This window comes from Apus apus, chromosome 16, assembly GCF_020740795.1.
Source record: "Apus apus isolate bApuApu2 chromosome 16, bApuApu2.pri.cur, whole genome shotgun sequence".
Classification (NCBI taxonomy): Eukaryota; Metazoa; Chordata; class Aves; order Apodiformes; family Apodidae; genus Apus; species Apus apus.
In genome coordinates this window covers 9,001,422-9,014,198 of record NC_067297.1, presented here as the reverse complement: position 1 = coordinate 9,014,198, position 12,777 = coordinate 9,001,422, and the positions used below count along the sequence as shown (strand labels likewise).

Here is a 12,777-nt window from a genome sequence, read left to right as displayed (position 1 = left end):
TTTTTGCCAGCCTATTATTCAGTGTTGTTTACATGAAATTTCCTTTCCTTTTATAATGCTGTTCCTACTGGATACTCAGACAAGACTGAGAGTTGCTATTTGGTTTCACAATGGCTTTTCAGTCACTGTCATATGTGAAGATACCACTATTATGTAGATTTTTGGTTTAGGTTTACAAAGCAAACAAAAAAGCTTTATGTTATAGAGTAATTATTAGCACTCTCCTCTTATCAGCCCACTTCATTATTATTTTTTTTAATCCTTCAGTAGTTGTTTATTCATTACAATTTTTGTGAAGATCCCATCACAGTTTCTTTTTATTTCAGTCTGCTCAGTTTCTGTGTTTTGTTTATAGAAACTGCTCTAAATATTTGTGCGGTGCACCTTGTAGCAGTGTAGTAAAAACAGGCATCAGTTTCTGTCACAGGCACTTTCTCCAAATTATTTCACTCCTTAGCCTAAGGACATGTTATCTCAGGACCATGAATCTAGGTATTCTATGGGACTGGGGCATAAACTAACAGTTTCATGCAGGTTTTTGCAGTCACGTGCTTTAGCTTAGACATGTCTGATCATTTTCCTTTGATTTTCTGCAGGATCTTATGGCCAAAGTGAGAGCAATGCTTGCAGCTTCCAAAAACCTACAAACTAGTGCCTCCTGAGTCCTGTTGAACTGACCATCAAGAAATTGTGTGAAAAAGAATAATATTAAAAAAAACTGCCTCATCTCAAATGTACAGCTGAGCATAGCTCACTTGGTTCACAGCTCGTCTAATATTACCAGAAGTTGAGGATCTTTCTGCACAGAAGCCTCTCCTTGAAATTTCATGGAATTTTTCAGCCAGAATATCTTTGGAAAGTTTTTGGGTTTTGTAAATTGATTTTTTGACTAATTCTTCAGTAACATTTTATGATCAGCGGTCTATATGTGTATATTTGTAAATATCATGTTTCTGTGAAAGAAGTATTAAACAATAATAAAGAAGGAAACATCTTTCATTAGCTCGAGTTTTTGTGGAGTCCTTAATTGTTTGTGGTTGACTTTTGTTGCAAATTAATTTTTGTTAATACTTTCTGCTTTTAAAATTAGCAACTGTCTAGCCTGCCTGAGCACCTTAAGCTGAGAAATAATTCTTTCATGCACAGAATGATCACAAATGAATGCTTGTTTGCTTGGATGTTAGTGGTCAGTTCTTGGACAAGGGACACATTTTTCTCTCCATCCTTTAGAAAGATCCCTAAGCCTCCATTTGAGGAGTTGACCCTTTGAAGTCAGTATCTAATGATCTGTAGCCCCTTTGTCTTAATGTGCCTTGTTCTCTCTAATCATAAACATACTATATTTTTGTGGTCATTCCACAGGCACACTTGACAGAAATCTGGCATTCTTCTGATTTAATATCTTTCATACAGCTGAGAAAGATGCTTGCTAACTTACATATACCAGTTAACACTTAGCAGAAAGCTTGTGGCCTCAGTGTAATTGCACATTTGTTTATTATGCATTATGTATTGTGCACTGAGACTACTTCTCTTTTTAATTGGAAAAATCCTTAAAATAAGTGCAAAGAGACATTTGTGAGTTTTTCCCCGAGCCTGTTTTCATTAGCAGGTTTTGGTGTAGCTGGTGTATTCAAAGGTGCCCGAATGGGCAGTTTTCTGATTCCTTGAAGAGTAGAAACAAGGCTTTTAATGACCCCCAAAAAACTGATCTTTAAGCAAATAATCTATGGTTATAGTGACTAATTTCCTAATTTTCTCAAGTTCTACAGAGTAAGTGGAGAATGGAGATGGATTAGAGAAATCAGTGTGGTAAAGCATATGCTAATTTACAGACTAGCTGGTAACTTAACTACATAGAACTACACAGATTAATAACTTCAATGCAAAATCTTCTCATTCAAAGCAAGGGGAGGAGAAACATGTTGATGAATTTGAATAACATGAGGGTCAAAATGGTCATTGACATGTCACTTGCTGCTGCTCACTTGGAATGAGATCAATATTTAAACCCTTGGAAACAATATTCAGGGTTCTAATTAGCAGCGTGTATATGTAAAATGCTGTGTCTGATGCAGAGAAATTTCATTTTGCATAAATTGTGTCGAAACAGCCGTCTAAATGGTAATGTAGAATCATGTTATCCACCATTTCCCTAATTATTACAAAGTTATTTATAATGTTTTAACTAGGACAAAAATGACTTTTAGCCAGCGTGAGAGAACATTTTCCCTGTACACGTTGATGAAGCAGTACTGGCACAGGCAGTGATAAAAAAGGACAAAGTAAGTTTTGTAGGTAGCTGTTGTAGGTTGTTGCAGTGTTAAATTTACAGCAGGTTTATTTTTTCCCTCCTAAATGGAGTTAAAAGTCTCACCGTGGTTAAATAATTGGCAGCTTGGATGCCAGTTGTTTGTCATTTAATAGCAAAAAAGCCCAGCTCTTTGCTAAAAGCAACTGGGGAGCTTGTTCTGCTGCTGCTTTGCTGATTTATTCTCTTTGGGAAGGTTGTTGCTGCTTAAAATATTTTCCCTCCCTGTGAACAAGTTTTTTTTCTTTGTTTTTTTCTTGGTGTTTTTTTTCCTATTCCCATTTGTGGAATGAGGTGAGATGGAGCATTTAGCTTCAGGAAAATTTTGATTAAACTGCATTTTTATACACTTTTCATTGTTTACTGAGATTGTTTGCATTTAGCACTCTCTCACAGGTAGTTTTATTCTGCAGAATTTAAACAGTAGTAGTGTTTTTATTGTGTCATTTTTTCTTTTTTCAACCAGAACAGATATTTTCACCATATTATAGGGGCTTGAACTGGTTTACCAGAATAATTCCTTTGCATATATCCACATTTAGAAATTGTTTCTGCTTTTTTGGTCTGTCTTCACAGGCACTAACTGTGCTGTAGCTGCTTGTAGATACAGTGGTGAGCTGGAGATACAATCAGTACAGTTTCTGGTGGAGAATGTGTAACCAATATCAGGAAAATGTCTTAAGAACTTCAGACTGGAAACCTTTATTTTCCAGGTATGGATTTTCAGTGCAACCACTGGACGAGATCTCTCTGTGGACCCAGTTACAGGACCCTGCCTGAGAGTCTGGGACCACAGGCAGCAGCTCTGGGGTTTGCAGAAGAGGAGAACAGGACTGTGTCTCACACTCCACCTCCCAGCCACCAGAACTGTACGTACTCAATTCCTTGCAATGTGGCCACACACCAAGGGGCCTAAAAAGGCCCCATGTCACCTGGCTCTATTGCCAGAATCTTCTTCCTGATGGGAAATCCATGGGATTGCTACAACAGGGAGTTAAGAAAATGGGAGGGCTTCAGTTGGAATAAACTGGGCTTTGAGTTGTCATGAGGAAGATTCTGTGGCAACTGAGTTGTCACCAACTAGTTTGAATTTTTACAATTTCTCAGTTTTGTTGAAACAATATATCATGAGATTGCTTTAAATTTGATCAAATACAATAATTTAAACAACTCTCTAACTGTAGGTGCTTTGGTTTGTTTCCTCTGTGTGCCTGTAACAAACCAGAAGAACTCTGAATATTAACACTAGCTTTCCAAGGAAGGGCCTTTTTGCCTGTAATGTGCTAGCCAGTCTTTCCTTGTTGTCTTAGGAGTTTCAGATCATAGTTTTGAAGATGAATCTTTTTTTTCCTAAATTATCAGTTTAGACAACAAAACTTTATTCTCTCTGTATTCATGGAGAGTAGCCTCAAAAAAACCCAAACCCAAATACCACCAATAGGTGGGAGCTGCTCAAGGGGTGTCCACTTTTTCTCTGCAGATTCATGTTGAACTGACATAACAAAAAAGTGCTTACAACTTTGTTAAGTTTAGAAACACTAAATAATTTGCAGACTTTGCTATTTGTAAGTGTTATAGACACACTTACTCAGTGATGGATAGCTTCATGAAATGCAGCTAGAAGGACAAAGACATTGAGACAGCAAAGGTGGTGTGTAGCCCTCAAACCTCCACCTTTCCTTGTCAAATGGAAATGAAACAGTGAAGTGCATCTTCCCTCCAAGCCCTGTTACCAGTTTCTTTCAGAGCATATTTCTCAGTACAGATATTTATGTCATCATCTTTGCCCATCTAGGTATAATCTTTGTAAATCAAGAGGTAGATTGATAACTTGTATTAAAGATGCTCTGATTTGAATTAATTAGATGTTTTCAACAGCTTCCTACTTGGTTCTTCAGTCAGATGGTGGATAACCTGTTAATAATAAAAAAGTTAAAATAGTTTGGCCATCTCAGTGTAAACTCTTTGTTTTTCTACAAGAGGAAAGACCTTGCTGCCACGTGTAGGGCAGCTTCTGTCAAGCTGAGTTAATGGTTTGGCATTGAGCAATTTGGCTCTGATGAGAAGCTGACAGCCATGGAGATGTATATGTGGTCTCTCAGCATTGATCATTATTTCACATCTGTTGTCACTTGTAACATTTTGTATCATAACATTCTGTTTGACACCAATTCTTTTGGAACATACACTTTCTCCCTTGTAAATTTCACGCATTAGAGACAATCAAAACAACACTCCATCTTTCAATAGGGCAGCAAATGATAACTTTTAGAATTAATGTTTTCTTGGATTTAAGGCAATGCCTGTCATCTTCTGTGAAGAAATTTTATTGAGTAATCCTATTTAGTTAAATTTCTACTTAATTAAATTGTGTTTATCACCTATTTCTCTCCTCACATCCTTGTACAGCAACTAATTATTTGGAGTGATGAAGCGAAAGACCTGTTGACTGAGGTTAGTAAAAGGCTACAGCATCTGCTTTACTCTTCTTCCTCATGAACTGAAAGCATGGAATACAGCAGTGCAGTGATCTAACATCCTCATTTTAATCTCGTAAATGAACTTGGCTGTAACTTCAAGAAAATATGTTTGAAATGCTCCTAAATGCATCTTTTAAAATTTGAAAGCCCAGTGTCTGATGTTTTTTCTTTTGTGGTTTAAATATGAACATGATCTGAATATTTTGCTTTGCTTTTAGACACATCCTTGCAGCAGCAGAAGTGTAGTTAAGAATTCCATACAAAAAGATAGGTTTTATTGGAGCAGTTGGTTGGAAACTAATACCTGCCTTCAAGCTAATTAGGTTTCATTCTTTCTGGTCTGCTGGTGTGGTATTGCTTTTGTTATTCTGTTTGAACCACTGAAGGATTCTTGATAATTCTTGATGCAAAGCATGTCTTTGATTTGTACCTTAATTTTCCCTACTGTCAATTACTCAGGAGGTGAATACAGGTATGGAAATATCCTACTGGATTTTGTGTAATCTTAAAGCAAGTCCTGACTGTTTATAACAAATCCACTTTTACCTTCCAGTGAACTTGAAACTTCCATGGTATTAATTTAATAACTTTAATTTGAATGAAAATTGTAATCTCTTGGCAACAATTAAACCTCAACGTATCGCATGACAAACCTTATAAAAAGCTCTGCCAGACCACTTTAAAAGCCATGCTGATAATCTGCCATTTTTGGATCACTGCCATAACTCTCCTCAGGAGATGTGCTATGACTTGTTTTTTCTGACAAGGACAAAATGGCTGCACAGCTAGATGCATGCTGGCAAACTCATTTTTCTCTTTAGTCTTGAGTATTAAACTGTTGATCTCTAAATGGTAAGTGTGATGACTTCTTGATGATATTTGACAGCGTATAAATACAGGTGCCTGGTAGAGTAAGAGAAATTTCAGGATGCAAAACTGGAGAAGGGCAGATGCTGACTTCCCCAAACAACAGAATGACTGAAATGATAAGTTACCTCTGTGAAACTGACATGATTTGGGGATCCAAGCTTTTCCTTATCCTCTTTCTTGTAAAATGAATTCTAAGGATGTATTCTTCCAGGAGAAAGTCCTGTATGTGCTCATATTTCCTCTATTAAAAAGTAGGAAGATTTGGGGCTTCTTGTTAAAATGCAATGCAAAGATGTTCACCTGCAACTTCATTTATTAGGTAGCCTTGGTGATTGTCGGACTGTTAAATTATTGCTTCCACGTATTATAACAGCTTTTTTCCTTCAGAAACGACAAAGCTTGGAAAAAATTAACCTTTACTCTGATCAAGACACAGGTCAGAGGGTTTGGCATCACAAGGAAGGAAACAAAAGTGATCTGTAATCTCTACTCCTCCTTTCAGGAGCTCTAATAATCAAATTCATTTTCTAAGGAAAAATGTAAAGGACTGATGAGAAGATGAGGTTTTTTCCGCTTTGAGTCGAGTAAGTGTGAGAAGATATTTCAGCCTGAAGCTATTGAGACAATCAAAAGTGCACTGTCCAGAGGTTTTTCAGTGTCACAGGTTTTTCAACGATATAAAGATTTTATCAAAATCATAAGATGTTGCTTCAAAAAAACCTGTTGGGATGGGTGAAGCCTGCGTTACAATGGCATTATTACTGTCCATTTGCAGTAAGCTCTCTGCTACAAGAAAAGTGAGAAAGCTTTATGGCCTTGACCTCACCTAGAAACCTTCTTCCATTGGATGCTTGACACAGAGTGAAAAGGCAACTCCTCCAGTGGTCTATTTCTAGCTTGAAACCTCTTATTCCCTTGGATTCTTGTGGGATATAAGTGTGATGATACAATAACAACAGACAGAGTAATCAAGATTCTTTAGATGCCCCAATGTATTGTTTTATATTCCCAGAACAAAGCGTTTCATGTATTTGCATAATAAGAAGCCACCAGTTTACTCAGTTGAATCATGAATTGTGAAAGCCTCTGAGTTTGTAAGTTAATAGTTTTCTCAGAATTGCCATTGCAAAGAGAGAATAGACAATCATTCTTCTTTTGTGTGGTCCCTTATCTCTTTTTGTGTTCACACGGTCCCTGTGAGTTGTGCTGCAGTTTATCAGTGGGAAGATATTTCCAGCTCATTTCTGTGCTCTCTGTCAGGGCCCTGAACGCAGCAATGGACCTTAATGGTCCTGACCAGTCCCACATGGGATCTTCACCCACAGCCTCTAACCAGAAGCCCCCTTTCAGCTCATTCCTTTGCTCTCTTAAGCTGACTGCAGGTTTGTCCATCTCCAGGTCCATCACATGCCTGTGCCCAGCTGTGGACCCTGTTGACCAGGACCCTGACCCCCAGGCTGATTTCATAGCTTGACCTCAGAGCTGCCTTGTCACCACACACATCTGGTGATCTGGATTCTGGGCTGATCCCAGCTCCAGTCCTGGGCCTGTCCATCTCACTTGGATACCAGCTCAGGCTGGTGAGGTCCCTTTCCTGCCACCTGTCTTGCCACACTGAGCTCCCAGCTCCCATCTGTCAGGGAGCAGTCAGCACTCACTGTTCTCTGGCTCTTACTGCTCAAGTCTAACTTTCTGGCTGTTGTCATTGTCCAGAGAAGCCGTGGAGTCTTCATCCCTGGAGACAGTCAAAACCTGACTGCTCACAGACCTGGGCACCTGCTCCAGCTTCTCGTGCTTTGAGCAGAGGGCTTGGATGAAACAATCTCCAGAAGTCTCTGCCAACCTCAGCTACTCTGTGATTTGTGTTTGCTAACGCTCCAAGACGGCCCATCTTAATCAGGGTGGAAACGATCAGTTCTGCTTCCCCTCTGCACACACCAGATGAAGCTGTGCCCTGTGTCTCTGGAATAGCTTTACAGAGGGATATTAAGTCCAAGGGTCAACACCCTCTATCTTAATGCAGTAGGCAATAGAAATTGTCTCAAAGACTGAAAAAGGCCAGTGTACCAATGTAGCTTTTATTGAACTCCTTCCTCTTTGTAAAAGATACATTTTAAAATATGATTATATGCTGTGTAATCTGTGAAGCTCATAGCTGAGCACTGACAGCTTCATGATCCAACTAAAACACTCCTTGAACATGCACATCCCCTTGCCAAGAGCTTCCTATGCTTTAAACCTTTGTACATCACATAATGGTTTGTCTTCAATTGCATCTTCTGTTTGTGCTTCTGGAATGGGTGTAAGCTTGTCCGATTTTTTTTAATCAGGAAATGGCAGAAATTGGCAGCCTCAAGCTGCCGTGCACAAAAACATTGTAAGACACGTGTCTATTAGTCCTGCAGAAGGAACACGTTAAATTCCTGCTGTTTGTAATCTCCCATTGGAACCAAGATTGGCTAATGAATTTATGGTACCACACTTGGCAAAAATTAAACACATCTTTCATCCTTTCCTAAAGCTATTTCTGTTTTAGGGCATGGTAGATAAAGAGACAAAGTGGACAAAGAGTGATGTTATACGTTGAATTTAAAAGAATACTGTAAAAATGAGTGAGCTGTGCTGGCAGATCTGATGGCATTTGTCCAGAGTTTCTTAACTGGCAAAGAGACAGTCAGTCAGTTAGTTCTGACAACTTACTGATTCTGGTGACAATGATAGTTTTTTGAGCATGGGTACAATATGTGGTGTTGAAAACCTGTTGTTCTCATACTGTGACAGTGGAATTTGCTGGATATTAAGGCCGTGCAACTTTGCCAGTGAATGAAGTCTCACATTTTTACAGGCAGAAACAATTCTGTGTTTCCTTCCCAGGGTAATGATTGCTTTGCATGGAGGATATCAGGGAGTGTGCAATCAGACTGCTTGCTTTACAGAGATGATTGAGCTACAGGCCTTCAAAATCATTGAACTTTCTTCCTCTTTTTGACAATCCTCCAAGCCCAGTGTAGAAGTTATGATTTATGGAAGCTAGGAATGTGTTTTCTGCAGCAACTAAATTAGGTGGGTACTTTTTTGTAAAGGCCAGATGGGTCGAATGCCATTTTTATAAGTAAGGGTTTGGTTTCATTGTCTGTGTCTCTATTTGAAGCAATAAGGAGATTACTCTTTGCTATGGACAAGTGGGTGACATCTCGCAGAGAGACAGAAATGTAAACAGCTCTTGAGAATATATGTGGGTGAGAGACCTCTGCTCTGGGGACTGGCTGAGGTGAGGCAGGGGAGTGCTTGGATTCCCCAGCTACTCAGTTTAGACTCACTGTCTTGCTGCACACAGTGTACTGAAGTTTGCACCACTGGGGCGCTCCGAAATACCACTGAAAGTGAGGTGTTGTACGGCTAACTTCTCAGTATCTTCTTGTTACAATGCAGGAAAGAACAAAGTGGGGACCTTATTCAAGCCACAAGCAAACATGGGACGTCGACTGTTCTGTAAAGAAGGAATATTATTTGTCCTTATACTTAAAGAACATGCAGATACAGTAAATACTACTATTTATCCTTAGATAATGGTTGTGTTTTGAGAAATCTCCATCAGTGGCTTCTCCGCGTGGGAGGAGAGAATGGAATATATTCTAAATATCAATAAAAATAGTGTATAGACTTTTAAAATGCCAAGCATAGATGCAAAATGAGTGTCACAGATTGCATGGGAAGACTTGATCAGGTTCAGGCAAATACAGCTTAGGTCCCACAGCTGACATCAGCTGGGAAGTCAGGCCATAGGTAAAATGGAACCAAGTAGCATGGTGGCCACTTTCAACTGCAGTTCAAGATTATTCTGCTGCTGGGCTTCTTTTTTTTCTTTCTTTCTTTTTTTCTTTTTTTTTCTTTTTTTTTTTTTTTTTTAATTAATATTATAAAAACAAAGGTCAGCATCCAACAATAGAAAATGTAGTTTTGTATTTCACTGTGTCTGACTCAGACTTGCTGATACTCTTTCTCATTTGGGAGAAGTGAAGAAGGGCAACACCACGATGATTTGTGTGTTCACTGATTATACAGAAGAGTTGTGAAAACTGGGTGGTAAGAAGTTAACAGCTTGGCTGAGACAGCATCTAAACAATGACAGGTGATTCACAATTAATTGAAATGTCAAACCAAGTCTTTGTTTATCTACACTGTACTTCTAAAACCAGTGGTGGCTGCATGGGTGAGAGCCCACTATAACTCCATTGCCAGGGGTCTGAAGGTAATGCACCTGGCTGCTATTTTTCATGCTTCAGAGTTGTCCCTTCCCATTTCACCTTGCTGGGGAGCTGAAAACCAGTTTTGAAGTCTGAAAATAATAGCAAGTTTGAGCAGCCATCAATCAATTGGTCATCTCAGGGAAATACTTCCCTGGCCCATTCATAGGCAGGTGGCCAAGTATCTCCATACAGTCTGTGTGTTTGTGAGTGGGTCTCTGCTGGATGAAAGCAGCCAGTCCCCAGATGCTTCTAATTTTTTTTTTTTTTCCTCATGCTCCATGCTTTCTACTTGGCTAGTGACCCACTTATAACAGCTTCATCCTGGGCCTCTTGAAAGTCCCTATCTCATGTCAAAAGTCACTGCATTCTCTGAGGAAAGTGTTAAGTAGCCATGCTGAATTTTTGTTTCTAATAATGTACCTCAAAGCTCAGTTCTGACTCTGAACTTGACAGCCCATTCAAAACTCATTTTTTCAAGGTCTCTCATCATCTGAACACTGGAACTTTCAAGACCAAAGTTTTACAGCTTTTAGCCCTTTTCTAGTAATGATTTTTACACCTTAATAAAAGTTCCAGCAAAGAAGGATCTATCTGCAATTTCTTTCAAGTAACTGAAGAGTCACTGATTTCATTCAGGCAATGTCAGGAGTACAAAAGCAGCTTCTCAACAGTCTTCTATAAATGAACTGTTACCATAAGAAACAGCTTCCCATTACCTGTTCTTATGTAGTTACTTTTTCTATCCATATCACATAGTTTGAGTTCAACTGAAATCTTGTTCACGGTTATAAAACACTTTCCATATAATTTCTATTACCTAGACAGAAATTAGCAGTGGGGAGGTTTCACAAAACCTCCCTGAAAATGTGTGATCATTGCAGAATGGACTGCTTGTAAAAAGCCTTCCAAATCCTGTTGTTTGTACCACAGAGACCAGGACTATGAATGATCTGCCAATAAATAAAAATGAAATGTCAATCACACTTGCCTTTCTCCATCTTCTCAGAGGGGTATTTCAGCATTCAGCACATAGCTGAACTCTGAAAAGCATTCCAGATCATCACTAATTGTGTCAAGTCATGCTGCAGTATGTAGATAGGTGGCTATTTGCAGGTGTGCAGGTCATTTGAGTTACCTAAGTGGGTTTATTAGGCATGGCTGCAGACAAGGTCAGGAAAAGAGGGAAGCATTCCATATTGAAGGGCCAAAGCAGCATGAAAATAATGGTTAAGAAGTGCTAGTTTGGGATGGGGCTGCAGGGCTGGGGAGGAGAGGACGTGGTGTGGTGCTGATCTGCTGACTAAATGCATTAGGTGAAATCTTGCCTCCTGCTGCCTGTGCTACTTGAGCACGTGTGGTGGTTCACTCTGGCACTGAGCTCTTACATGACTGATGTTTCAAATAACTTCAAGCTCATTTTGAGAAAGCAGTGCTGACAACCAAAAGATTCAGGAGACTTTAATTCTAAAAGAGGGGAGAGAGAGGGAAGGGTTAAATCTTAAAATACTTAAGCCTGGTTCCAGTGTGTGTCTGTAACCACATCTATCTGGAAACCTGTTTTTATAAAGAAAATAAAAAACTGTCATTGTGATGTAAAAATGTTCCTCTCAAAAAAAAGTCAGCAGCCTGTACCTGGTGAGGAAGTCAGCCCCATGAACAACAAATCAAACTGAATGGTTTTAATTCTGCCAACTGTTGATGTCAGGAAATAACAAGGAAAAATGCTGTAAACAGTGCTGTGTTGAAACACTGAATCAACAAACTTAACTTTTCTTTTAATTGGACTTTCTGGAAGACAAGCCCCAGCAGCACACAGCTCTGCTGTCCCCAAATACTGCTGGTCAAAGAGATCTGCAGGAAGTACCTTTAAATGTCTGCATTATAGCTTCAGTTTTAATTTATATTCATTACATTTTTTGTCCGTGCACACTTTAGCCTGGCATTGTGAATGTTATTAGCTGCTGGCTTTAATTGTCAGGATTTGTAAAAAAATGTTGCTATTTGACTAATTAGAGTCTGGCGAAGTTCACATCATCAGGCCTTGGGGTCTTCTGCTAATTGCACTGAGCTTTCTACCTGTTAATTTATTTGGATAAATATTATCAAAAGGCTTTGATAATTAACAACTATTCATAAGCATGCCCATCACCTGTCACCATCTTCTCAGATTGCACGTTTGCAGACTGGGAGGCTGAGGCTTTATCCCCTATGACAGCATATTAACATGCCAAACAGGGCATCTGAAAGAGGGAAAAATTAAGGAGAATTTTGGACTCAATGAGAATTAAGACAGAACCACGGTGTGGTCAAAGCACTGGGCTGGCACTCAATGGGAGCATGTTCAGATCTCACCTCTCCAACCATCTCCTTAAGTGATCACATGCAGATAGTTCTAACGTCAGAAATATCAAGGTCATTTTACTTCTTTGCTTTGTTCAGTGGTGCATAACTCTGGGCTTCAGGGTGGCCAGTTGTCTCTGAGACCTTTGAGAATAGCTCAGAAATGACAAGGAAAAAAAGCTTAAGCTGAGCCCAAGAGAGAGAAAAAAGTGTGATGCTGCAGCTGTAATGTGTGGTTGAAGACTGCTGCTTTCAGCTCTGAGCCCCGTGTGTTTGTTGTACTGTGCAAGGAGGCTAAAATCTTCAGGAGACCTGCCTGTGAATCAGGCACTGCTCCTGTGTCCTGCCCCCTGCTCTGCAACCACACTCTTCCCTGCATGTGCTCTCCACAAGGAATGTGCTACCTGTAGTGCAGACAGATGGAGATCTCCCAGTGCCAGAGGGTGAGATTTCTTTCACTTTTTAAACTACATTTTCCCCCTTTTCTAGGGCTTAGAGCTTACTCAATTTTCAGCTACATCATAGC

At 39.5% G+C, this 12,777-nt stretch overlaps 1 protein-coding gene across 3 annotated transcripts in view; it reads left to right on the top strand.

Annotated features, from left to right (window-relative positions):
• Positions 1-1,002, top strand: part of SFSWAP (splicing factor SWAP) — a 39,336-nt gene extending 38,334 nt beyond the window's left edge. For all 3 annotated transcript variants that reach the window (XM_051633779.1, XM_051633781.1, XM_051633782.1), the window contains one exon: positions 597-1,002. In XM_051633779.1, the coding sequence (XP_051489739.1) occupies positions 597-662 (66 nt within the window). In that variant the 3' untranslated portion in view covers positions 663-1,002. The remainder of the gene's footprint in view (positions 1-596) is intronic.
• Positions 1,003-12,777: the final 11,775 nt, after the last annotated feature.